This window comes from Osmerus eperlanus, unplaced genomic scaffold (genome assembly GCF_963692335.1).
Source record: "Osmerus eperlanus unplaced genomic scaffold, fOsmEpe2.1 SCAFFOLD_274, whole genome shotgun sequence".
Taxonomy (NCBI): Eukaryota; Metazoa; Chordata; class Actinopteri; order Osmeriformes; family Osmeridae; genus Osmerus; species Osmerus eperlanus.
In genome coordinates, this window is record NW_026911755.1 from 1 (window position 1) to 26,987 (window position 26,987).

The following is a 26,987-nucleotide window of genomic DNA, read 5'->3' on the forward strand; positions in this document are numbered from 1 at the left end:
GTCAGTCAGTGGAGCTGCCAGGCAGCAGGAAGATGCTAAACTATTCATATCCCGCAGACACCTCATCCATAACATACTCGTCCATAACAAACTCTTCCATAACACACACCTTATTCATAGAACACACCTCATCCATAACATCTTCATCCATAAATACTCATCCATAACACGCTTGTCTATAGCAGACTCATCCATAACACTCTCATTGAGAACACACCCTCACGACAACACATTCTCAACCACATTTGATGTCAAGGCGCACATGAAGCCTGGATAATGTGTCTGTCACCTTGGTTACCTTAGATCTGTTCTGTATCTCTTTGCAGGAGGTCTGGAGGTGGAGGTGGTGCAGATCAGGGGGTCTGGAGGAGGTTTGCAGGAGGAGGTCTGCAGGAGGTGGTGTCGATGCGGTGTGAGGACAAAGCGCTGAGGTCAAGACCAAATGGAGGAGTGATGTCCGGCTACTCAGCAATCAGAACAGGATCAGTCTGGTGACAGAGGACGTGGGAAACACAGATTAGAGGGCAGAAGAAATGCAGACGCGAGAGAGTGCCGAAGAAATGAAGGCAGACAGACAGAGAGAGGTAGAGGGTGGGGTTGTGTACAGCATAGAAACGTTTCCCTCCTACTTCCACTTCTGCTTCTATTATGCCACAGATGTTGATCAAGGGTTTTCACACGTCCACACCCATGGCTCCCCCCCCCCCAACCCCCCCCCCCAGACACAGCCCTGCAGCTGATTGGAACCGTTTCAGGGTGGCCGTTAGGGTGGGGCACCTCAGTCACACAGACCAGTGGAGGGAAACAAAATAATCATCTCTGGCACACACATATATACACACACACACAGTAATACCAAATATACATCACACATACACACATAGCTTTCATCCATAAGCGACATACATCCTTTGAACCTGCGACCTCTTGTTCGGCAGTCAAGTGTTCTACCACACACTTTGACACTCTGAGCCCGACGTGTGTTCAAACATCTTTATTTATCAGACATGTACAATGTAGTCGGAGGAGAGGTCCCCTCACAAAACAGATATACAGAAACACACACTCAGAGGCACTTTTCTTATTGATAGCAAACTCTTGGTGTTCCTGTTGTGAGTTTTTAACACTGATGAACATTAGTCCTTCTCCGACCTCTGGACCTCCCAGCCTCCACAACGACAGCTGCGGCTACTGTGACAACACGCACAGCCCTGTTGACCGTCGGACAAGGCGGTTTCCGTGGCGTCCAGAGCCGCCAATCACCAGGAAGCGGCCGTGACCCCCACCTCGGGTTCCCAGTGACATCATCAAGGTGAGACAGAGTGGTGACAAGCTGGGGTGGAATGCCGCTGTGTAGGATGTGAACTGCTCGACACAGGTAGTTTGTTCTGAAGTCTCTTTATCCTGGTGGCCAGGCTGAGTCCTGATTGTGTGTGTGTGTGTGTGTGTGTGTGTGTGTGTGTGTGTGTGTGTGTGTGTGTGTGTGTAAAATAGAGTGTTTTTGCAGAACGGTGAGTAACTTGTGCTTGGTGTGATTCTGAGGCACTTCGTCTGTGTAGCAGAGTAGAGCAGAGGAGAGTAAAGCAGAGTACAGTAAAGAATAGTAGAACAGAGCAGAGCGAAGCAAGACAGACTAAAGAAGAGTCTAGTAGAGCAGAGCAGAGCACACTAGAGGAGAGAATAGCAGAGCACATTAGAGCAGAGCAGAGCACACTAGAGGAGAGAATAGCAGAGCACATTAGAGCAGAGCGGAGTACACTAGAGTATAGCAGAGCAGAGCGGAGGCAGGACAGCTGTGTAGCACGGCGCCCTCTGTTGGTCTGTAAGGAGCAGCTCACACGTTCAGGATCTCAAACTCCTCCTCAGACTCAAACAGCTGGTCAGGCGACTCGATGAACTCTGGTCAGACAGACAGACAGACAGATGCTATGTTTTATTGCTGGTACATTCAGACAGGTGGACAGAAAACACAGGCAGACAGAGAGACAGACAAACAGAGACAGGTGGACAGACAGGCAGACAGAGAGACAGACAGGTTCATTCCTCTGACCTGCACCGGTGGTATGGACCTCAGGTTTTGTGGGCGGGACGAAAGGTGGCCAATGAGGAGGATGGTTCTCCACCAGCTCAAACATGCGCTGACTCCTCTTCTTCAAGATCTCCTGGGGACATCAGCAACAACAGCATGATGTAAACAACCATATCAACAACACAATGTAAACAAAATCAACAGCATTTGTTGGCCAATGTAAACCACAACATCAACAACACGATGTAAACAATTTTAACATGGAAACCACATCAACACAATGGAAAGAGTAACAACACTGTGTAATCGACATCAAGAGCATGATGTAAACAACATAGACACAATGTAAACAATAACAACACGAACAACAATATGATGTAAACAAAAACAACAACCACATAATGCTGTGATTTAGATGATGTTAAACGTTTACCTGCTGGACCAGATAGCACCAGCTGTCAAAGTCCTCCTCGCTCTGACAGAAGAAACCCTGCAGACAGAACACACACCGTCACACACACTGCACTGTATACGAGGCTGTGTGCATTTCTGTGTGTGTTAATAGGGCGACAGAGGGGTCCAGGCTGTGTGTATGTGAGGAATGTGTGTTACCAGGGAAACCGAAGGGTCCAGGCTGGTGATCTTCATGCGTCGAGGCGTCCTGGTCCAGTGGTAGCTGTGGTCGTCCATGGCAACGCCTGGCTCCGTCTCCACTGTGGTTTGCGTAGTGTGGGGGTCAAGGTACAGCAGCTCCTCTCCTAGGGGGTCAGGGAGGTGGGGGTGTAAGACCTAGGTTGAATATATATAGGTTGAGACAATGACGTCATCATAACACGAAAGCTTGGATTTCATGACACCAGCGGTAACTCGTCACAACAAAACAGCAACAGAACCCTGAATGAGTGGGGGTCTAGGGTCAGGGTGTGGGGTCTGGGTCGGGTGTCATGGGCTGGGTATGGACTCACCTAGGCTGCCTATAAAGTAGTAGGCCAGGTTGGGCTTGCCCCCCAGAACACCACAGGACTGGGGCATCTTGAAGCACTCCTGGGGAGGCGGAACACATGTCACATGACTGCCACATAACGGCTACTGTCCAATGACAGGAGACATAAAGTGTATTGTGAGACCAGGAAGCAGGAAGTACCTTAAGGGCCTGTATGTAGACAGGGTTGATGTTGTTGATGCCCATACGCAGAGGGATCACCAGCAGCAGGGGCTTCCAGTGTGGGGTGTGGGGCTGGGAGTGTGGGTGTGTGTGAGGCTGGGAGGGTTTGTGTGTGTGGGGCTCATGGTGAGTGTGTGTGTGAGGCTGGAAGTGCGTGTGTGTGGGGGGTTGTGAATGTCTGTGTGTGTGGGTCTTATGTTGAGAGTGTGTGTGGGGTTGAGAGTGTGTGTGTGCATGGGTCTGATGGTGTGTGTGTGAGTGAGGGCAGACAGAGCCTTGTTTTCCCGCTGTGTAGAAACAAATGTGGTCAGGGGCGTTGCTAGGGGAGTCAGCAGGGGGGAACACCTCCCCCCAACCACAGGAAGGGCGGAGCCTGCTGCCGCTTCCTGTCTGTAGACACTGCTTCTCTGTGGAACATAGAACACATGTTTAAACTGTGGATAACATGAAACACAGGTTTACACAGTGGCACGTAGGACTTCCAGGCAGGAAAAGATAAACAATTCAAGGTTGTGAGTTTGAGTCCCACCAGAGTCACTGTCTTTAAGGTGGATCGGTGATGGAACAGTTGACAGCAGATCAGGAGCTGCAGGTTCAAATTCTGCGCCCCCCCCCCCAGAGAGAGAGAGAGAGAGAGAGAGAGAGAGAGAGAGAGAGAGAGAGAGAGAGAGAGAGAGAGAGAGAGAGAGAGAGAGAGAGAGAGAATAAAGACTCACTGATGTCTTCAATCACCACAGTGTTGTCCATTGACACATAGACGGCCAGAGAGTTCCAGTCATCAAACAGCACCAGTTTCCTGCAGGGCACCGAGGCACAAGCTCAATACACAGTGTGTGTGTGTGTGTGTTTGTACTGTATGTTTGTGTCTACTTTTATGTGTGTGTGCATGCACTGTATATATGTGTACGGTGTATATGTGTACTGTATGTGTGTGTCTACCATACGTACTTGAGCACCTGTGCCACAGTGTTGGGTCCATACCACTCTCCTACAGACTTGCCCTCTCCTACCCCCATCTGGGCTGCAAACACACAACAACCACGGTCACCTTCACTTTTTCCTCTCTCTCCCCCTCCCACACTCTCCCACCCTGTCTCTCACCCATCTGATGGATGGAGAAGCAGTACCCCCCCATCCACCCTCTCTATCGCTCCCTTATCCATCTTATAGATGGAGAAGCAGTACCCCTCCCTCCCTCACCCATCTGATGGGTGGAGTAGCAGTACCCCTCCCTCCTTCCCTCCTTCCCTCTCTCGCTCCCTCACCCATCTGATGGATGGAGTAGCAGCAATCCTTCTTGTCCAGGAAGCAGTGCAGGATGCGGGTGTAGTCTTCTGGCTGTTCCCTCTCCCCCCTCCATCTCCACGCTGCAGACATGGGGCAGGGGGATATAAATACAGGTACACAGAGATACAGTATAAACAACCACACATAAACACAGTACACTCATACATACAATATACACACGTATAGATACAGTACACTCACACACATAGATATAGTATACTCACACAGTACACACACATAGATACAGCATGCACACACACACACACAAACCCGTACACAGTGAGCTCACCTCTACCCAGGTGTGAGCAGAGTAGGGCCTGAGCCAGGATCATCTGACCGCAGCGCAGCATGCATCCCCAGCCTGCATCTGATGAGGGCCCGGTCCCTCCTGCACGCACACACACAAAGGTTTAGAACTGCAAAGTTCCTAGTTCACCCGTTACATTCTTTCCTAAGGACCAAAGGAGGAAATATTGATGTTTTACTGACCTATGGGGCAGAACTTCTTCCTGTAACTGAACCAGAGGCGTGACTGGATGTCTGACAGCATCTCTGCTCTCTCTGGTCAGAAACATAAAGAGGCAGGAATGTACAGGTAGGCTAAACATCCTTACATAACAGATAATACACACCACACTAACACAAAAGATGGCAGAAGACAGTAAAACACTATGGAGGCACAAGCTACACAGTCCTGTAGGATCCATACCTGTCTTAACATTGTAACTCTTCCCGAGGACCCACACGGGCTCTTCGGTGTCGGGCAAGTCCTCCAAGAACTCAGAGAACACGTTTATTTGGTTTTCATACTTGGCTAAAACTGCCGTGGGACACAGACACGGAGACCGGAGTGTGAGTTCATCATGACTCGTGCAAAATGGTCGATCTAAGAGTAATCACTATCTGTTTCATTATCTAACACAGCTAGCTACTGCTTGGGTAACACCGGCTAGATCTGATATTATACAACATACAAGAGTAAGCCTGTGTACGGAATCGGGCTGGACACATTTCTTTAAAAGTAAAATATCCCGATATCACTTTGTTATGACAGCCGGGTGACCATAACAGACATATCAAAGAACAATGGCTAAAACTTATATCCAAATATTTCACTTCCTGATAACGAATCTGATGACTGTAGCCCCGACAGACACTCAATACGGGGTCATTTTGTAATTCATATTTTGCAGGGCGAGTAGTGCTGCGAAAATGCTGTATGAACACAAAATAAATCTAGATTTGTTTTAACAGTTTTTGTTTACCTGCCTCCATCCTCCGACTGTCATCGATGCATCGGCAGGCAGTGATACAAACACACAGCTTAGCTTCTTGGTTGTTGTAGTTTTTCTAATATTTTAGTCGAATAGAATTGTAATGTTGGTTGCCACTATAAACTACATTTACCAACAACCCCTGGGAATGACGGAGAGGGGGGGTGTATATACGTCAGCATATTGCTTGCCAGGTTAATCTTTGCAGTTAAACCGTCCGCAGTTACGCCAACTCTATCAGAAAGAAGAGACGTCTTTGCTGACACCTAACGTTGGTCGAGAATCACAACAAGAAAACCACCGCTGCTCTCGATGTGAACGCTTGTCGCAAAGGATTTGGAAAGCCAGACTTAGCTAGCTAGCTACCTTTAGCCAAAGAGCTAACGGATAGAATATACGTTGACCAGGATAATGATTTAACAACAGTAACAAAAGCTGTCATCATGAATCTACGGGGATTCTTCCAAGATTTCAACCCAAGGTACGAAGCTAGACTATCTAGATAGTACTGTAGCCACACCAGTAGTAGCTAGCCCAATTCTCAGGCTTGCTACAGTAGCTGTTCATCGCATCAGACTAGCTTGCTAGCTACGGCTAGTACAGTAACTTGACTGGCTATCAGCCTCTGGCAGACTAGCTAGTTACCGCCTGCCAACGTATACAGTAGTTAGCGACGTAGCCAAATATTTACATCTGCTGCCTTTGTAGAGTAATACAGTAAGAATCCAAGCTGGTAAACTATCTATGAAGATTGCCAAGCTGATTAATGTTCGCTAGCTAGCTTACTAGCCGTCTAGCTAGCTAGACTATCCAGACATCATCTTTAAATTGTAACCAACTAGTTGGGGACAGCTTACGTTAGCTGCTAGCTAGTTGGCTAACAACATCTTGTTAATCTCTAAAAACTAAAACTGAAACCGACAGCAGGCTAATTATGTTACATTACCCGTCAGCGTGACCTGGCATATCGCACGTTAACGTGAATAAACGAACCATACTCCGTTAACTAGGTTTGTTGCCCCATCTGAACATACTGGATGTGCTAGTTCATTTACATTTAGCTACTTCATTTAGCAGACACTTTCATCTAAAGCGTCGTACAAATTAAAACTACAGCAGAATATCAGAAGTGCATATCTCTAACAGTTTTTCCGTGGTCAGGGTCAAGGAACGTTCGGTGTTTACCAGGCACAGTGCAAACATCTCAAGCACGGTGTACTACAATAATAATAATAACATTATTCAACTTCAGCGCTCATACTGTTGTGTTTCCGCCCATCAGTAAGTTCCTGATTTACGCGTGCCTGCTGCTGTTCTCGGTGCTGCTCGCGTTGCGGCTGGACGGGGTGATCCAGTGGAGCTACTGGGCCGTGTTCAGCCCCATCTGGCTCTGGAAGCTCATGGTCATTATAGGAGCCGCCGTGGGCACGGGTGTCTGGGCCCACAACCCACAGTACAGGTTAGTTACACCTGGCCCAGGGAGTTTGGTGTATAAGGGTGCGGTTAGGTACCTATGTGATATATGGGGAGGGGAGGCTTGGTAGGTATATACTGATAAGGGTACTTACTAATGTGTGAGTGTGTGTGTGTGCCTGCACGCTGTGCGTGAATGTGTGCTGTGCATGTGTGTGCTGCAGGGCGGAGGGGGAGATGTGTGTGGAGTTCAAGGCCATGCTGATCGCCGTGGGGATCCACCTGCTGCTGCTGTCCTTCGAGGTGCTGGTGTGTGACAGGGTTACCAGGGGAACGCACTTCTGGCTGCTCGTCTTCATGCCGCTCTTCTTCGTCTCTCCCGTCTCCGTGGCAGCCTGCGTGTGGGGTTTCAGACACGACCGCTCGCTAGAGGTTAGACCCCTACCCCTGGAGGTCAGACCCCTGACCTTTAACCCTAGCTCTAACCCTGGAGGTTAGACCGTGACCTCTGCCCCTTAACCCTAACCCTGGAGGTCAGACCCCTGACCCTTAACTCTGACCCCACACAGATGTAATATATTCATTTATCCAGACAGTTTGTATCCAATGCGATGTCCAGGGGGACATTTGAACCTGCAACTTCTAGAGCTGCAGTCAGATGCTCTGCCACGGAGCACTGCCTATCAGAGCCTATGTTAACATGAATTACATCTAGATACACATAGTCACTAATGGAGCAGAAACATTAACTGTGTGTGTGTTCCTGAGCAGTTGGAGATCCTGTGCTCTGTCAACATCCTGCAGTTCATCTTCATCGCCCTGCGTCTGGACAGGATCATCAGCTGGCCCTGGCTGGTACACACTCCACTATGATCCGTGTGTGTGTGTTAATATGTGTGTGTTAGCGTGTGTTAACGAGTGGTGTGTGTGTGTGTTCATGTATGTGTGTGTGTGCAGGTGGTGTGTGTTCCTCTCTGGATCCTCATGTCATTCCTGTGCCTGGTGGTGCTGTACTACATTGTGTGGTCCGTTCTCTTCCTGCGCTCCATGGATGTGATTCCTGAGCAACGCCGCACACACATCACCATGGCGATCAGCTGGATGACCATCGTGGTGCCCCTGCTAACATTTGAGGTAAGCGGTTGTCACGGCAACCCGTTGATCCATTTCTCTCACATCCTCTCTCTATCTCACACAGACTTTCTTTCTCTATCTCACACATTCTAACTCTTATCTTACAATTCTTCTCTAGCTCCATTTCACACATCATCTCTCGTCTCTCTGTCTCTTTCTCGGTCTGACTGTCTCTCTCAGATGTGTTGACCTGTTGTTGTTTACTGCCAGATCCTGCTGGTGCACAAGCTGGACGGTCACTACGGGTCCAGCTACGTGTCTGTGTTCGTGCCTCTGTGGGTGTCGTTGGTCACCCTCATGGCCACCACCTTCGGACAGAAGGGAGGGAACCACTGTGAGTCGGGGGGTGGTTGATATGCAACATCTTTGTTTTTAATCTCTCAAAATGTAGTTGAAATATTGAAAAAATGGCTCTTGACATCAAAAAGGTTGCCGACCTTCAAAGAAATGTATAAATGAAGTTATCTCACAATTTGTTTGAAAATAGTCGAAGCGAAAGAGACAGATAAACAAATAGTCTAACTCCTCACCTCTCCACCTCATTTCCAGGGTGGTTTGGGATCAGGAAGGACTTCTGCCAGTTCCTGCTGGAGCTCCTCCCCTTCTTGCGTGAGTACGGAAACGTGTCGTACGACCTGCATCACGAGGACCCCGAGGCGTCCGAGGAGATGCCCGCTCACGAGCCTCCCAAGATGGCGCCCATGTTCCGTAAAAAGACGGGTGTGGTGATCACGCAGAGCCCAGGGAAGTACTTTGTCCCGCCTCCCAAACTCTGTATTGACATGCCTGATTAGGCCAGCCTCGCAGCTGGCAGACTGCTGCAGACCGGTTGTAGACTGGTTCTGACGGGTTGCTGACCGGTTCAGACCGGTTTGACTGGATGCAGACTGCCTAAGCTGTGTGAACTGAAGCAGAGAGAGACTGCTGGGGACTGAAGATGAGGATGTTGGATGAGGATGTTGGAGTCATGTCCACCTGGAGAGGAGCCGCCTTGTCACGGAACACTGAGCCCTGGTCACCTGACCCTCGCTGCCGGGCGCCATAGCAACCACTCCAGCGAGGGAAGGAGTCTCTTCTGGGTGACCTGATGACCAGACACAGGAACCCTCTCTCTCTGTGATGATGTCATGATATCTGTATGTGATTATTGTGATATTCTTTTGTACTTCCATGTGTTTATTTCCTAGGAGATGGTGTGTGCGCGTGTGCGCGTGTGTGCGTGTGTGCGTGCGTGCGTGCGAGATATGGAGAGAGAAAATGTGTGTGAGAGATGGAGGGAGATGATGTGCGTGAGAGATGGAGAGAGGATGTTCAAACATATTTTCCAAACTCTGTTCCAAACTTATAATGCTAGTTGGATTGAATGACACTAAGGTCATGCCTGTTAAATACATAGCTACTTTTAGAATATGTTTCCTATAGAAACCTTTCACACACATTGTAAACACACCTTGCCCCACCCTCTCAGCTGGTCTGAGAAAACTGCTGAAACTTAAGTGATGGGATGTTAACAGACGGGTGTTGGACCAATACACACACAGTCAAACACAGTCTAACACACACATAAAATCAAAGAAACACACACCTGTACATATTTAGGGTTGTATGTGTTTCTACAGCGCCTGAAGGCTTCTTCACCCTCAGTTCTCCTGTGCGGCCATCCCGCTGTTTATACATTCATACTTCTGTTGCAGTAAACATTTATATACAAGTGTTCAATGAATGCGTGTGTATTAATGACTAATAAAGTATACATCAGTAAATGACTCCGGAGTGACTGTTCAAGTAGGCGCTAGGCGGCGCTATGACTGTCTAGCGTAGTCGAAACGTTAAGGCGCATTCAGGAAGTGAGGTCTGGCTGGCTCGGGGTCCGTTGCTGTTTTCATCAGAACGTAGCTGTACACGTTATTGATTTGCGGCTTAAATAGCTGCCATATTTTAGAATGCAAGACGATCAAAGCATTGCAGCCAACCCGACAGCACGCTAACCAGTTTATTCCCGCCTACCGGGTGAACGCGGACAGGAGGGAGACTGGATTCATGTGTGGCAGGCGGACTTTGGTGACTTAACTTAGAGACTGGGTGCGCCTGGATAAGAATAATAATATCGCTGTTGTTTAGGATTGTTTCAGGTATTCCAGCTGGATAGAAATGACTCTTCAAGTCAGCTGCCTGTCATTCAGACAGCCTTACGCAGGGCTCGTATTAGATGGTGTCAAAACGATCGAGACGCGTTGGCGACCCCTGCTGGGCGCCATAGAGAACTGCACCTTGGCCATTCACATCGCGCAGAAGGACTGGGAGGGCGATGACTGGAGAGATGTCCTGACGCACGCGCTGGGGATGGACCTGGTACAAGTAGAGGAGCTCGTGACCTCCGGGGAACGGTATGGCCGAGGAGTCGTGGCAGGTAATCCGTTGCAAGCATGACTACTTAACACAGAATCGCTGCCTGTAACCATGACTATTTTATATCGTTGCTGCAACCCTGGTTACTTCACAGAGTTGCTGTAACCATGGCTACTTCAGAGTTGCTGTAACCATGGCTACTTCACAAAGTTCCCAGAATCATAACTCCTTCAAAGGGTTGCCATGACCATGACTACATCATAGTGTTTTACTGTAACCATGACTACTTCCCAGAGTCAGTGTAACCATTACAACTTCAAAGTTGCCATTACCATGACTATTTGCTGTAACCATGACAGCTTCACACTGTCACCGCAACCGTGACCAGTTCATAGTTGTTGTAACCATGAGCCCTTATAGAGTCACTGTAACCATGACTGTATAGGCTATAAAAATAACCTCCAGGCCATCAGACTACTTAACTGACCCACTGGGCACTGGCCAACAACATTACCAATTCTGGTTATACTACCGTTCTGTTTGCACTACCATTCTGTCCCAATCTGCACTACTGACTGCACTGTTTAAAGTCACTTTAAACCCTCATTTTCACTTACATGTAAATAAGTTATGTTTATACTTTTCTTTGAGTGGGTTTCCTTACATATTTTATGCTCTTTTGTAGGATGTTTGCTTGCTTCCCCAACAGTGCAGACAAGTAGAAGATTAGAGGATACAATACTGAAAGTTTCACTGCATACCAATTCTAAAAAAGTTTGTCTTGCGATTCACTTCAATGTTAATCCTTCCATTGTTCCCACACTCCTCTGCTGGTTCATTGAAGGTTGAATTAATTTTGAGTGTAGGGGATAGGCATTGTTCACTTGAATAGTATTTGACTGCAAATCAACAGGTATAAATCCCTACTGTTTGTAATTTTGGATAAAAGCATCTGCTAAATGAATACAATTATTATCAATCATTATTAATTATTATTATCATTTATTGTCACAATGATTCCTTATTATTGATGTTATTGTTATTACTTTATATTATTGAGTGAAGGTTTATCTGCTAATAGCAGATTGGTGCTAAACAAACACATTAACTTACAATGTTATGTTATTATTGTTATTAGTATGTTGTTATTTTGACTGCAGGGCTGGTGGAGGTGGGGGAGACGTGGCAGTGTGGCGTGGGGCTGGCGGGGGCCGAGCTGGAGGGGCTGGAGAGGGCAGCGCTGCTCCGAGGGCTCCAGGACAAACACCTGACCCTGCTCTCCAACCCCCGGTGGCTGCTGCAGCCCCTCTACGCTCGGGCTCACAAGGACCTCTGGACCATAGACATACCTGTGGAGCTGCTTCCTTCGTCATCGTGATCGCCTTCACCTGGCACACGCCAGTGGAGAGGGAGGGAAGGGGGGAGAAAAGGAGTGAGGGAGGGGGAGTGATAGAGGGAAGGAGATTCAGGAAGAGAGAGAAAAAGAGGTGAGCATGGCGGGACCAGAACTCAGAAACCAAAAACTAGAACCAGGGGGGTTCTGATCTAGGAGGGAAAATGCAGGGTCAAGAGGAGACAGGGTCCCATATTAAGGGTTCTGCTCTAACTCTGTCTTTCTGTCTGGTCAGACCAGAGCAAACTGCCATCATGGAAGGTCAGAGGTCAAAGGGCTTTGAAACAGACAGGTGGGGCTGGACCTATCGTCGGGTGTGGAGGTATAAGATGGATTGAACTAATCAAATGGTTGGATGAATTAAGATATAAGGCAAGACATTCAGAAACTGCAAACATGTTTTTCCAAACTGCGTTTTGACTTTGTAAAGTAAAATGTGATTAAAGGCTGATATTTTCATGCACGTCTGCAGTCTATTAGCTGTCAAAACGCCCTTTACGGTTTGACGGGTCTCTAGCAAAAATAGAGAATTGTCTCTTACAGGGAAGTCACAGTTGGGCAGCACTGCAACCACACACACCAAGGTGACAGGGAGCGGTGACGCAAGTCGGACACGGCTCCACCCAAAGCTGACAACTTCAGCCACATCAACAAGAACACAGCGCTGGCAACAAGTCGTCGACTTCGAGCTTTCAAAAAGATCTGCTTCCTAAGCTCATCTTAAAACGGATACAAACTAGCAAACAATGTCATAACGACCTTATTCATATTTGTTTCGTAAAAGCGAATGTAAACGAAGGAATCGCTAGCTAACGTTAATGCTATGAATGACAGAGTCGACTGTTGTTTTGAAGAAGCTAGAAATGCTAGCTAGCAGCTAGCTGGCGAGCTACAACGACGACTTTAGCCGGCGATAGCTGCGTTTTACACAGCTCACAAGCAAACGTTGGCTTGTTGTCACTAGCTAGCTAGCACTAACAAGTGATCGGACGTCGTAGAGTTGTTCGATAACGTTTGACGACTAATCGAGTAGGCAGTCGGCAGGCCGTGTGAGTCCATTTTTTGGATGCGGAAGATGGCCCTGTCACCGGTGGCGGTGCAAGTTCCCGGGATGCAGGTAAGACCGAGAGGCCTTAAACTTTCTCACTCAACAAGATTCAACAGCAGCAACGGGAAATGTTAATGCAGCCCTGTAGCAAGTTACACTGGGAAGAATATTTCATGTCTCAAATTCAAGGACTTGTCGAGCAACTAGCCAAGACGACAGTCCTTAACCGTGGCTATTTGATGCATAACTTTTGCAAATGCCTGTGTAGTCAAGCTTTCCCTGGTTGCTGGAAGTAAACTGTAGCGTAGTTTACGTTCATACCAGCTGTTGTGTTGAATCAGTAAGTCCTCTAACCAAACGTCGATTTGGTTTGGAAAGTTTAGCTTAAACTTCAGTCAAGTAAACACACAAGTACTTGCTCATGAAAGTCACTCATTAACTAAGAATGACTGAAAAAGAATGGAATCTACAAGACTACTGTAGCTAGAACCACGTAGCCCACAGCCACCTTGCTAATTACATTAATGTGCAACTTGCCAGTTTTCAAGCTTTGACGGTCTGTATAGTCAGACGTCTCGCCTAGCCGAGGTGTTTTAATTTGTCTAGCCGTTTTGTTCCCACAACTAGCCTAGACAATACCAGCGGTTAGAACGAAACCACTCGGCCATTATATAGGTGTTATTGATAGATGATTGAGGACGATGATGAATATGAGACAGGCAGACATGCAGGCAAACAGACAGGCTGGCGTGAAGCCGACAAGCATTTCCTCAAAGTGGGTTATTTGTCCGGTGGCCTGAAGTCCAAGGTATGAGGTGTGTCTGAGCAAGGACATCATGCCTCACTGACCCTAACCCTGGTCTTTCACAGCTTACCTAGGCTAGGCCTTGTGTGTGTGTGGTGTTCCTCTCTGTGTGCATGAATGTGTGTGTGTGTGTAAGTGGTCAGCTAGGAAGTATTCTTTACAGCCTGGCTTCCTGTGTCACACCTGAGTGTGAGCCTGTCAGGAGAAGAGAAACAGAAGACTGTATGTGAGAAAGAGGGGTTTTTGTGTGTGTGTGTGTGTGTGTGTGAGAGAGAGAGAGAGAGAGTGTGTGTTAGAGAGAGAGAGAGAGAGAATGTGTGTGAGACACACAGGCAGGCAGACAGGTAGTGTGTATGTGTGATAGACAGGCACACAGGAAGTGTGTGTGTATGTGTGGCAGACAGTTAGACAGGGTGTGTGTGACAGACAAGTAGGTGTGTTAGTGCTATTAGGAGACAGACTGATTAAAGAGCTGGACAGCATCCAGACTGCACAGCTTTATCTGGTGGAAGCAGGCGTGTGTGTGTGTGTGTGTGTGTGTGTGTGAGAAAGAGACAAAAAAAATCACGTGCTGTGTCCCCCCCTCCCCCCCGATACAGAACAGCCGTACAGACCCGGAGGAGCTGTTCACCAAACTGGAGCGCATCGGAAAGGGATCGTTTGGCGAGGTCTTCAAAGGCATCGATAATCACACTCAGAGCGTGGTGGCCATCAAGACCATTGACCTGGAGGAGGCCGAGGACGAGATTGAGGACATTCAGCAGGAGATCACAGTGCTCAGCCAGTGTGACAGCCCCTATGTCACCAAGTACTACGGCTCCTACCTTAAGGTAGGGTCACACACCAGCCAGCCACCCACTCGGACTGGTCTCTCTGCTGGTATCCTGACTGCTCTCTGCTGGTATTCCCACTAGTTTCACTGCTGGTCTCACTCTGTGGGTATCTTGTTCTCATCTCTCTGCTGGTATCCCTAACTGGTCTCTCTCTCTGCTGTAACCCTCTATGGACACAATGAAGCTTGAGTCGCCATTGGCTAGTACATTTTTTATTTTACTCGCCAGACTTTTGACATGAAATGCATGAACAATGCAACTGGAAAAAAAGTACATTATCTGTCTGAATTATTCTTTGTGTATGGATTTAATTGACCATTGTTTAGCAAATGGCTTTCTCTTGCCACTTCTTCAGCCACCTCTCCACAGCTGATGATGGATTATACTGCTGAAGCTCTGGGCCTTCTGTTGAAAAGAAGATCAGGTCTGAAAGGCGTGAGGATGTGAGACTGCTGCGGATATCAGATTTTATTCTCTTTTGGGCACTGAAGGCTCTTTCGCAGTTGGCAGAGCTGATAAGCAGAGCAAGAATAATCTGAACAAGGAACAGTAATCTTAAATTGTCTTGATGACAAAAACATTTATTAACCATTTTCTGCTCAGACTGGAATTGTAGCTTTTTTGCATCCATTTCTTTGTGCGTGACGAGTGCCGTAAAAAACAAGTCAATCTTTTTGTGAGAGAAAGCGACAGAGGCAGTGTAGCTTTTTACCTTCCCTAGCGACAAAAAATCTTATCTAGCGATGAGCGATAAATCTAGCGACTTTCCGCTACTTTGGCAATCTCAGTTTTCGTTGTTGAGCAGCAACAAAATAACTAATTGTACGTCTGTTGTCATAGCAGCCAATCATGTTAATTGCAGTCAAGCAACGGTGCGTCATTGAAATATGCGCTAAACTTATTATTTGCCACAAACTCAGTCACAGGCGAGTGAAATCGAACAATTTACTATCCATTGGCTAATTAAAGATATTTTTAGTCGCCTAGCGTGAAATTGGGTTGCATATGCGAGTGATGTACTCGCATTGTAGAAGGTTGTGCTGGTCTCTGCTGGTCTCCTTGCTGGTCTCTGATTGTGTCTATGCTGATCTTTTCGCTGGTAAATCTCATGCTCTCTGGTGGTGCTCTATCTGCTTGTCTCTCTGCTGGTCTGTCTGCTGGTCTCTCTGTGATGGTATGCTGTGCTGGTTTCTCTCCAGGGCAGTAAGCTGTGGATCATCATGGAGTATCTGGGAGGAGGATCAGCCCTGGACCTGGTAGGAACACCTGAGAGTGTGTGCTCATATCTACCTGCCAAAAGGCTTGATTTAAACTTCTGGTGACTGTGTGTGTGTGGTGTGTGTGGGTGGTGTATGTGTGTTTGATGTATGTGTGTGGCATGCATGTGTGTGGTGTGTATGGTGTATGTGTGTGGTGTATTTGGTGTGGTGTATGTGTGTGTGTGCAGCTGAGAGCAGGGCCGTTTGACGAGGGCCAGATCGCCACCATGCTGAAGGAGATCCTGAAGGGGCTGGACTACCTGCACTCAGAGAGGAAGATACACCGAGACATCAAAGGTGAGTGTGCGTGTGTGTGAGTTGTGTAAAGGCAGGTCAGTGTATCTGGTTTCGTCCATTGGTGGGTGACCTGGATGTTTGTGGTTTGAGTACACGTGTGTTCACGCTTGCATGCGTGTGACTCTCTACCTCCAAGAGTTTAATCAACTTTCCCTCTTTTTTCTTTTTTTCCCTCCCCACCTCCTTCCCTCCCCCCCCGCCTCCCCTCCCCCCCCCCCCGCCTCCTTCCCTCTCACTCCCCGTCTCTCTCCCCTCCCCAGCTGCTAACGTCCTCCTATCAGAGCAGGGTGAGGTGAAGCTGGCAGACTTTGGCGTGGCGGGTCAGCTGACCGACACGCAGATAAAGCGGGAAACGTTTGTGGGAACGCCGTTCTGGATGGCGCCGGAGGTCATCCAGCAGTCGGCCTACGACTCCAAGGTGGGGGGGTGTGTGTGTGTATGTGATGGTGTGTGTGTTGTGGTGAGGGAGGCATGGATTGTGTGAGGGAGAGATAGAGACAGAACCATCCTCAGATGCATCCATTACAGATCAGTATTGATCTGGTCTGTTGATCTGCTGGTTTAACCCCTCTCCCCCCCCCCCCCCCCCCCCCCCCTCCAGGCGGATATCTGGTCTCTGGGCATCACAGCCATAGAGCTGGCCAGGGGCGAGCCCCCCAACTCTGACATGCACCCCATGCGCGTGCTGTTCCTCATCCCCAAGAACACCCCTCCCACGCTGAGCGGGGAGTTCTCAAAGAGCTTCAAGGAGTTTGTGGACGCGTGCCTCAACAAGGACCCCTCCTTTGTAAGTGACCCAGTGAAACTGGAAGTTCTGGACCATGACTGTGATGACTTATTCCAAATGGTACTGACTAACCTCTCTCCTCTCCCCCTCTCCCCCTCTCCTCTCCCCCCTCCAGAGACCCACGGCCAGAGAACTGCTGAAGCACAAGTTCATCCTGAAGAACGCCAGGAAGACGTCCTACCTGACAGAGCTGATCGACCGGCTGAAAAGATGGAGGGCCGAGGGCCACGACGATGGGGACTCCAGCTCCGACGACTCTGACTCGTACGCCACACACACACATTCAGACCCACACACCACACACATCATAAGAAACGCACACAATACACACACACACATTGTTGGGATGATGTAACAATGGCCGGAAAGATGGAGGACAATTTAAATGGGTTGACTTGGTTTACTAGAGCTCGGATCCTTCAATCAGTCCAGGCCGAGTGGTCACATAAGTGAGTCCATGGGTTACAGACGGCCTTATAAACAATGGAGTACACAAGTTCAAATATAGTTTCCATTGAATATTTCCTCACTTGGCACAGCATGTGGTCAGCATATTCATATTCTTTCATGTCCTTTCATGTCATGACTCATCAATGCCATGCCCAGTACTTTCTTTGTGTGTGCGTGTGTGTGTTTATAAATGTGTGTGTGTGTCCAGGGAGTCCAGCAACAAGGAGAACAGCTCCTCCCAGCCCGGCTGGTCCTTCACCACAGTCAGGAAGAAGAAACCAGACAGCAAGAAGACGACCAATGGGACGGTGAGCTGAGCTGAGTGGGCGGGCTAGAGGAGACTGGTTGTGACAGTGGGAAAGAGTTACTGTCATAATTGTAGTGGAAACACTGAAATCTGTGTGTGTGTTGGCAGGACCAGGACCTGATGAAGAGGTCTACCAGTCTGACCACAGTCATCTCTCCCGTCTTCTCTGAAGTGAGTAGGGGCTGGGGTCTGGAGGCTAGAATCGTGGGGGCAAGAGGCTGCGGCTAGAGGCTAAAGATTAAGGCTGGACAGGATGGGGTCTGGGGTTAGAGGCTGGGAATGGAGACTGGAGAGGGAAGTTGGGTCTAGAGGCTGGAGGCCAGCTTAGTTTTAGTGCTCTTTAAAGTCGGTGGAACGTTTACATTTACATTTAGTCATTTAGCAGACGCTCTTATCCAGAGCGACTTACAGTAAGTACAGGGACATTCCCCCGAGGCAAGTAGGGTGAAGTGTCTTGCCCAAGGACACAGCGTCAGTTGGCATGACCGGGAATCGAACTGGCAACCTTCGGATTACTATCCCGATTCCCTCACCTGACTCCCAAGAGTCAGGTGGCTTTATAGATATATTTTCTCCCGAGATGTTTATCAACTCTCTCCCACTCTCTCTCTCTCACCCCCCCGTCCCCCCGTCCCCCTAGGTGAAGCAGCAGTGGGGGGGCGTGGAGGAGCTAGAGAGGAGTGTCCACCTGGCGGAGGACGTGTGTCCAGGCATCACAGACACCATGCTCACCCACATCCTGGAGCGCTTCCAGAGGTGAGGAGGGGGCGTGGTGGGAGGAAAGGGAGGACAGGGGGGGTGGAGGAAGTTAAAAGAGGGGATGCTTTAGAAGGGTTGTTGTTGGTACATGAGACGAACCAGGTCCAGATCCCTTTTAGGACTCTGTTTGTTCGTCAGCTATGTGAACCCTGTGCCTTCTGTCTCTCCCAGACTGCCTGCCAGTTAGGGCTTAGCAGAGGACTACACTTCCCAAGATGCACCACCATCATCACCAGCCTCTCTTTTCCATCACCACCCATTCCTCCCCCCCCTCATCCTCCATGCTGTCATGTGACCTGCAGGGGCGGAGCGGGGAGGGAGAGGGGACGCACGCCCGCTGTGCACATCCACTGAGCGCTCGCTACCAAAAAGGAAAAAAAACTCTTGTTGTTTTAAATGTGTATTTGTTGAAACATGTTTTATTCTGTTCTGCTGTTTTTATTTAACCTCTTTGTAAGATGTGGGAGACTTCAGCCGTGACCCAAAGCGTGTGTGTTACTTAGAGGAAGAGAGACTAGAGGAGAGAGTAGAGACTAATGGTTTTACTTTTTTCCATATTTTATGGTCAGAGACACAAAAAAGAATTTTCTATATATAAAGATCCCTAACCCGAAATAAAGACGTACCTTGAATCTTCTGCTTAAGAGCGTTTCGATAATGGATGTATAGTAGTGTTCGATGGATATTAGTGGTAGTGTTTATGCAGCTTGAGTTGTTTTGATTTATTTCTGCTACATGTGTAGATGTGACCTCCTGGTCTCAGGTTTGACCCCCCCTGACCCCTGCCCCACACTCTGACCCTTGGGGAGAGGAGACTGACCAATAGGAACTAATGTCTGGTGACCATGAGAGATGGATAGAGAGGGGTGAGGGAAATGGAGGGAGGGAGGGGTGGGTGGGTGGGACAAGGGAAGGGGGACTTTGCTGTGCAAAATGATTATCATCACTCTGTCATTCAAGAAGTAACCAATCATATCGTAGCCTTCCAACTTCCATCCTACTTTGCTCCAAATAAGGAAGTATGGAAGGAAGGAAGCATGGAAGAAAGCGCGTTTAGAGTATTGGAGCAGGGCTCTAGTCTCTGAAGGACTGATGCACGTTAGCTGGTCTCTAGCTGGTCTCTCTAGCTGGCTAGCTGGTCTCTCTATAGAGCTGGCCATCAGGCTAGCTGGTCTCTAGCTAGTCTTTCTATAGAGCTTCCCTTCAGGCTAGCAGGTCTGTCTAGCTAGTCTTTCTATAGAGCTGCCCTTCAGGCTTGCTGGTTTCTCCAGCTGGTCTCTCTTTGAGATATCTGGTACTTTACTGTCTCTATGACATAGACTTTATAATGACCAAAAACCCTGCCTAGCGTCCAGGGGAGGGTGAGCGGAGAGAGGGGAGGACGGTAGGACAGGGAAGGAGGGCGGAGTCTCTCTCGGAGGGATGAATAATGAAAACTGTTGGGAAATGTACATCAGCCAAGCTCAACACTGCCCCCAGTGGGAGGGATGACATATGCCAACCTAACATTCAAAGGTGCCTAAATATTCTAGATGTGTTGTGTACTCTGTATCACTAAGGTTGTGCTCTCTAATCGGATGCCTAGGTGGGGAGAATGTTTCTAGAGGTACCGTAATGTTCCCAGAGATTCTGGAATGTTCCAGAGGTTCTGGAATCTTACCAAAGGTTTTGGAACGTTATCAGAGGTCCTGGAAGCAATAAGGCGTTTGATCATCACGTATTTTTGTATTTCCTCAGAAATGAACATACAGATGTTTTTATATTTCTGTGTCTGGACTTTATAAAGGAAACCATGTTGACTTAGCTTGAAAGGAAGCTGCTGTCAAATGTATATATTGGATTGTCCTTGTTCAATTGTTACAAAAATCATTTTGGTTTGGTCTTGAAAAATAAATATTTAAATTATGAAACCCAGAGAGTGTCCGTGTCTGTCCTGTGTTTCATGGAGCAATGAAACTACATAATGTTGATGTACCAGAATGTTCTGGATCCATGTCTAGAGGATCATCATGTCCATCATGCTCCATGCTGTCCAGTCATGCACACACACACTGCTGGAGGAAGTCCAGGTGCTGCGCTGTGATTGGCTCAGGGCTGCTCCGGCGCTGTGATTGGCTCCTGGTCCAGGTTGAGACAGTCCTCTTCCTGCTCATCCAGCTGCAGGCTCCCGGAGGAGACCCTGAGGCGAGCCAGGCCCCCGGGCCCCCCTAGCCCCCCTGCCCCTCCCAACCCCCTCAGCGCTGCCGGCCAGTACGACAGGTACACCGAGTCACTCAGCTCTCCGCTTCCTGTCCTGCTCATTGCCCCTGCGGGGGGGTGTCTCCCGGGCAGTGGTGATAGGCTGAGAGGCAAGTGGGCAGGGCGTACTGGTGTGTGTCGCCGAGCCAAGTGTGGGTAGTGACCCAGCGGGCGGAAGTCTGCGGCGGGGGTGGAGCCTGAGGCACCGGACGGGGTTGACGGGCGCAGGATCTTCATGTCCGATTGGCTCCAGGAGCGCCGCGGCAACCCTGGCTGGTAAGTGGAGTCGTCGCTGAAGTGGCCGGCCGTCGTGTCGTCTCGCCCCGAATCCCCCTGGCGACCGTCGCCATAGCAACCGGAGGTTGCGTACACCCTGGGTGCCATGGTTACCCAGCCTGGAGGCCACACCCATGGGGGCGGTCCTTGGTAGTGTTCCCGATTGCGACGGAGAGGAGACAGGGAGTAGGAGGAGGTGGGACCAGAGAAGCTGGAGGAGCGAATGAAATTTTCCAAAAGAACGGGGTGAGGGCGAAAATGGTGGGGATGGGGGGGAGGGCGAGGGAGCAGGGCACAGCGGGGGAGAGGCAGGGGTGAGGAGGGGAGGGGGCGGTCTAGAGAGGAGGAGGAGCAGCTGGAGAGGAAGGGGTGGGGAGAGAAGGGGAGAGGAGGGAGGTAGGGGTAGGGGTAGGGATGGGGCGGGCAGGAGTAAGGGGGGTGGTGGGGGCAGGGGCTCGGGGGGCAGGTACAGGGGAAGGGCTGGGGAGGGTATTGGGGGTGGGGGTAGAGCAATACCAGCTGTTGTGTGTTGCCCCACAGTCGGCCCCTCCCCCACTGAAGCCACTCCCCCTCGTTGAGGCGGGGGGTGTGGTCCGATGGTCCCGGGGGCGCGGCCTGAGCACCAGAGAAGGAGGCAGAACGAGAAGGAGCGTGACTGGAAGGGGGCGGGGCAGTCTGAGGGGGCGGGCTGAAGATAACCTCAGCAGCTGATTGGCTACGCTTCCCTCCCTGGACGGAGGAGGGGTGGGGGAACCCACAGGCCTGCTCGTACACCTGGGACATACACACATATACACACACACACACGCATAGGCACACACGAACACACACATTTTATTAGGGGGACACAAACACACACACAATATTACTGGGACACACACACAAATTATTATGCAAATACACACATTGTATAACAAGAACACATACTGATACAGAAACACACTGTGTAGCAGGGACACACACACAGTCAAACTGTGACTTTCAGACGCATACAGTATAACAGACACGCACACACACACACAGTGTTGCTGGGAGACATCCATAGCCTCAGCTCTTACCTGCTTGGAGACGTCAGTGAGCAGATCGGGCGATGACCTACACTGTCTGGAGTCATTGTGGGCCCTGTAGAACCTCCTGGAACACATACACCACGGACGCACATACGCACGCACATTCAAACATACACACACACACACACACAGAAGTCATGTTGTGTTCTAGACATCACAAACAGATTTAGATCGGGCCCTGGAGACAAACAGATCAGTGCTGACCTCTCGAAGGGCAGGTTCCTTCTCTCGCCCCTCCTCACACAGTCCAGCAGTTGCTTCTGGGTGCGGCCACTAGGGGGAGACACGCACAGGTAGAGAAGGGCTGGATGGTTTCACACATGCATTAATAAATACATAAATGCAATGATTGAAATGAATGTTGACCTGAATGAGGGAGTGGGGGAGAAGAGAGAGTGAGAGCGAGACAGACAAAGGGAGGAGAGAGTGGGGTCGAGGGAGGAGAGAGAGAGAGCGTAGGGAACGAGGTAAGAGGTTCCACCTGAAGCAGGGCGACAGGAGAGATGGAGGGAGGGGGGGTGGACAGAGATAAAAGAGCGAGGAGAGAGACGGAGGGAGGGAGAGAGAGAAGGAGGAGAGAGAAATGAGCGAGCGAATGAAAGAGAGGAAGAGATGAGGAGAGAGAGAGGGAGGAGAGACAAAGGAGGGAGGCGAAAGAGAGGGAGAGATCAAGAGTGAGGGAGGAGAGAGAGAGAGGGGGGAGAGAGAAAGAGAGAAAGGGGGGGAGAGGGAGGAGTCTCCACCTGTATCTGAAGCTGGATCCCCGGCTGTACAGGAGGGGTCTCTGTTGGGAGGGCGGTTCCTCAGAGAGCCTGAAGAAGGCGTGGTTCTCCACACATGTTCTCCAGAAGGCCTTGCACACATCTCTGCTCGCCAGGGAGAACTCCACTGTGTCCTTGCGAGATGGCTGGAGAACCCCCCCCCCCCACCACCACACACACACACACACATCCACAAACACACAAATACACATTAAGGAGGTGAGGGGGTGAGGAGGTGAGAGGATGAGGAGGTAGGCAGGCGAAGGGGTGAGGAGGAGGAGGTGAAGGGGTGAGGAGGAGGAGGTGAAGGGGTGAGGAGGTGAAGGGGTGAGGAGGAGGAGGTGAAGGGGTGAGGAGGAGGAGGTGAAGGGGTGAGGAGGACTCACCACTATGTTGGCGTGCAGCTTGATGAGGAAGTGTTTCCTCCTGAAGCTGAGCTTGCGGATGGAGGCCCAGCTGCAGCTGAAGGTGTTAATCCTTGAGTTCCCCTGGCAACATAAACACCTGGTCATAATGATGGACCCTGGTCACATAATCTACCTTGTGTGTGTGTGTGTATACCCTGAACACCAGTACTCCAGCGTGTGTGACAGCCAGGTTTATCCTGGTTCCTTCCCCGTCGCTGGCAGGCTGAGGTCGGATCCCGTACATCTCCAGCCTCCTGGCCACCTCCAACATCTGGTTGTCTGCTTCCCCTGGGGCCTGGCCCCTGGAACACAAACACACACGCATGCACCACACACACACACACACAACACCAGTTACCAGTGTGTAAAAAAAACAATGGCTACCTGTCTCTCTAGTTCCCATAGTTACCTATGCGTAGGTGCTAGTTACCTGTGTGTGTAGTTGCTAGTTACCTCTTAGTGTAGTTGACAAGTACATGCGTGTGTAATTGATAGCGACCTGTGTGTAGTTGTCATGGTTACCTGTGTCTCCGGTGAAACTTCAGAATCTTCTTCAGCAGCATTTCCTGGTTTGGGACGTAAGACGTCCTGTGGAGGTGTTCCACATCCCGCTGTTCCTGGTAGTCCCCCAACTCTGCTGCACACACACACATGCACGCGCACATGCACACACAGACACACACGCATACAAACATCACTTTCCTAGATGTAGTAGGCTCCAGCAGGCTCCATGCCTACAGAGGAAGGAAACCAGGAGGAAAGAGAGGGGGGAGAGCGGGAAGAGAGAGGGGGAGGCATGGAGGAGAGAGGGAGGACAGAGGAGGTAGCAGACAGGGAGGTGGGTGGGGGACAGCTGCTGGAGGGGGGGGGGGAGAGAGAGAGAAGCAGCAGTGATCCAGACTCACCCTGCAGGAGGAGGGAGACCAGCAGGGCGGAGCTGTTGTCGTTACAGGTCAGACTCCCGGTGGACAAGACCTGTTTGATCTGCAGGGAAAACAGATACCTGGGGGGGAGGAGCAGGGGGGGGGAGATACGGGCTGTCAAATGGGACAGGGAGTGAGAGAGAGACAGAGAGGGGGAGAGAGAGGAGGAGAGAGAGAAGGAGGAGAGAGGGATAGAAGGACAGAGAGGGAGAAAGAGAGAGGGGGAGAGAGAGAAAGTGAAGGATAGAGAGAGAGGGACGGAGAAAGGAAAGGAGAGAGGGAGGGAGGGAGGCAGGGAGGTCCAGGTACCTAGTCAGCTCTTTCTGCAGCTGTCCGGGGTCTGGAGGGAAGAACTTGACGATGAAGCGGAAGGAGGGATCCCTGGTGTCTGAAGAGACAAAGAGAACATGTCAGACATTCATCCTCCTCCTCTTCCTGTCCTCCTCTTCCTGTCCTCCTCTTCCTGTCCCCCTCCTCGTCCTCTCCACCTCCCTTCCTCCTCCTCTCCTACTACTCTTCTCCTCCCACTTCTCGGGTCCTGTTCTCCTCTTTCTTCCTCTTTTCTTCCTTTCCTCTTCATCTTCCTCCTCCTCCTGTCTTGTCATCATCTCCTCCTCCTCCTTTCCTCCTCCTCTCCTGTAGACCACAGGTTCCTCATACTTACGTTTGACTTGCTTGGCCAGTGGCTTCAAAAGCTCCAACCACACCTGGGGACACAAATCACATGGTCACTGGTGTCTCTCCACACCACACTGGTTTCTCTATGAACTGGTCTCTCTACAACACTCTGTGTCTATTTCTGCGTCAGTGGTCTTCAACCCTGGTCCTCAGGGCACACTGTCCTGTATGTTTTAGATATTACCATGCTCCAACACACCTGATTCAAATGCATGGTCAATATCTGGCTTCTGCAGAGCCACACTGGTCTCTCTCTACACCACACTGGTCTCTCTACATCACACTGGTCTCTCTATATTGCACTGGTCTCTCTTTACCACACTAGTTTCTCTCTATACTACGCTGGTCTCTCTCTACACCACACTGGTCTCTCTCTAAACCACAATGGTCTCTCTCTACACCACACTGGTCTCTAAACCACATTGGTCTCTAAACATTTACATATTACATTTAGTCATTTAGCAGACACTCTTATCCAGAGCGACTTACAGTAAGTACAGGGCCATTCCCCCGAGGTAAGTAGAGTGAAGTGCCTTGCACAAGCAAGGACACACCGTCATTTGGCACGGCCATGAATCGAACCAGCAACCTTCTGATTACCAGCCCAATTGCCTAACCGCTCAGCGACCTGACTCCCTAAACCACACTGATCTCTGCAGCACACTGGTCTTCTCCATTCTGGTGTCTCTCTACACCACACTTACATAGCTGCCACAGGCGTGTCTGAACTCCAGTCCAAAGTATTCCTTCTCCAGCAGCTTCAGGTGGCCACAGACCTTGTTGTAGAAGTCGTTCCCAAGGACGAGATTCTGCAACGCAAACACAACAAATAAACGATCACACGAAGAACTGAGCGTTGTCTTTATCTCGCATTCGCTAAACACGCGATGCTAGCTGAGCCGGAAATTATCGTTGAGTACAGCTTTCTGATTCATTCACGCAGCAGGCGAAAGAAACCAGGACACCTAGGCCAAAATCCCCCCCCCCCCCACACACAATTCTCTCGTCTCTGTCTCCAAGGCCACTCACATTGCCTCTCATTGTTGTGCTTTCAGATGAAGTATGTCCGCGGGCAGTTGCTGTGGCAGAAGACAGATAATGGACTCTTAGAGGTACGGACCACTAACCCAGTTAGACGGGAAAATAAAAAAATTGATTCTAAAAATCTAGGCTACAATGAGACCGAGAACACGGGGTGGTTTTTAAACAAGTCCGACCGACACACGTTTAGCCTTTTAAACGATTTGCCACTTTTTTTGCTTAATAGGGCTACCAATATTGTTTGGATTCTGACGTTGACCTACAGTGAACCATTTCTTCAATGCCCGTATAAGTCAGACTAAAGTTTTTGTTGGTTACGTAGGCCTGGTTGATTGTCTTCTTACCTCCACCTCGAACACTTTCTCGCTGTCGTCCAGGAATACAACTCTCAATCGGAGTGCGCTCTCCCGGGGCTTTCTGAGCGCATAGAGAGTTCTGGCGGTAGGCGCGCGACCAGCCGATGCGTCCGTCATCCTCCTTATCCCCGGCTCTCAGTTCACACACTGACTCACACACATACACCCAAGGATGGGGGCCTGGCGCCGGGGCCCAACTAGTTGGCAATCAAAATCGCAAACCTGCCCAGCAGCATTCGCTGGTAGACGAGCCTACCTCTCCGTCTTCCGCGAGTCTCATCCCGTCTCCGGTGTCACGTCTTCAGCTCAGGTCCGGTAAGGGAGAGGAGTGGGCTGGAGGTCCAGATGGAAAGGACCGAGGCACAGTCATGGCTGGTCTGAACACACACACCTCTCCGGGCGCGGAGTAGTGTCAAGTGGAGAGGAGCGAGACATTTGGCGGAGAGGGGCAGAGTATTGTGGGACTGGTGCACTGTAAAATGGCTTCAGTCACGCGAACACGATGGAAACGCAGCACTTACGACCATGCGCACACATGGAACACCCAAAGGCCTAAACTCAAGCAGATTATTTTATACTGCGCAGTGCGCCCAGATTAGACGCTTTTAGATGAATGATAGACCAGGCCTGCAGTAACACAACTCAAAA

General features: G+C 49.8%; 5 protein-coding genes across 5 annotated transcripts; 3 read left to right on the forward strand and 2 right to left on the reverse strand.

Annotated features, from left to right (window-relative positions):
* Positions 1 to 978: 978 nt before the first annotated feature.
* atg4a (autophagy related 4A, cysteine peptidase) lies at positions 979 to 5,852 on the reverse strand. Its single transcript, XM_062455909.1, has 13 exons — positions 5,747 to 5,852; positions 5,191 to 5,301; positions 4,971 to 5,042; positions 4,771 to 4,869; positions 4,460 to 4,561; positions 4,143 to 4,215; positions 3,911 to 3,990; positions 3,174 to 3,601; positions 2,995 to 3,073; positions 2,642 to 2,787; positions 2,463 to 2,519; positions 2,051 to 2,162; positions 979 to 1,899 (listed from the first exon to the last, which is right to left on the reverse strand). The coding sequence occupies exons 1-13, from the start codon at positions 5,754 to 5,756 to the stop codon at positions 1,835 to 1,837; spliced, it is 1,434 nt and encodes a 477-aa protein (XP_062311893.1). The 5' UTR covers positions 5,757 to 5,852; the 3' UTR covers positions 979 to 1,834.
* Positions 5,853 to 5,940: 88 nt separating this feature from the next.
* tmem185 (transmembrane protein 185) lies at positions 5,941 to 10,059 on the forward strand. Its single transcript, XM_062455910.1, has 7 exons — positions 5,941 to 6,236; positions 7,038 to 7,214; positions 7,393 to 7,600; positions 7,940 to 8,023; positions 8,126 to 8,302; positions 8,513 to 8,636; positions 8,852 to 10,059. The coding sequence occupies exons 1-7, from the start codon at positions 6,199 to 6,201 to the stop codon at positions 9,094 to 9,096; spliced, it is 1,053 nt and encodes a 350-aa protein (XP_062311894.1). The 5' UTR covers positions 5,941 to 6,198; the 3' UTR covers positions 9,097 to 10,059.
* Positions 10,060 to 10,130: 71 nt separating this feature from the next.
* Positions 10,131 to 12,503, forward strand: zgc:110222 (uncharacterized protein LOC550336 homolog). The gene is made up of 2 exons (XM_062455908.1): positions 10,131 to 10,712; positions 11,812 to 12,503. The coding sequence occupies exons 1-2, from the start codon at positions 10,454 to 10,456 to the stop codon at positions 12,027 to 12,029; spliced, it is 477 nt and encodes a 158-aa protein (XP_062311892.1). The 5' UTR covers positions 10,131 to 10,453; the 3' UTR covers positions 12,030 to 12,503.
* A 127-nt stretch (positions 12,504 to 12,630) lies between these two features.
* stk26 (serine/threonine protein kinase 26) lies at positions 12,631 to 20,503 on the forward strand. The gene is made up of 11 exons (XM_062455907.1): positions 12,631 to 13,161; positions 14,497 to 14,727; positions 15,930 to 15,986; positions 16,178 to 16,286; positions 16,547 to 16,704; positions 16,888 to 17,073; positions 17,189 to 17,337; positions 17,732 to 17,831; positions 17,939 to 18,001; positions 18,471 to 18,586; positions 18,761 to 20,503. Exons 1-11 carry the CDS (start codon positions 13,111 to 13,113, stop codon positions 18,774 to 18,776), a joined length of 1,236 nt encoding a protein of 411 aa, XP_062311891.1. The 5' UTR covers positions 12,631 to 13,110; the 3' UTR covers positions 18,777 to 20,503.
* Positions 20,504 to 20,677: 174 nt separating this feature from the next.
* LOC134016568 (FERM domain-containing protein 7-like) lies at positions 20,678 to 26,634 on the reverse strand. The gene is made up of 12 exons (XM_062455913.1): positions 26,328 to 26,634; positions 25,647 to 25,751; positions 24,929 to 24,971; positions 24,574 to 24,652; positions 24,247 to 24,344; positions 23,864 to 23,978; positions 23,496 to 23,643; positions 23,321 to 23,422; positions 22,917 to 23,080; positions 22,378 to 22,446; positions 22,162 to 22,237; positions 20,678 to 21,877 (listed from the first exon to the last, which is right to left on the reverse strand). Exons 1-12 carry the CDS (start codon positions 26,454 to 26,456, stop codon positions 20,678 to 20,680), a joined length of 2,328 nt encoding a protein of 775 aa, XP_062311897.1. The 5' UTR covers positions 26,457 to 26,634.
* Between the last annotated feature and the right edge of the window lie 353 nt (positions 26,635 to 26,987).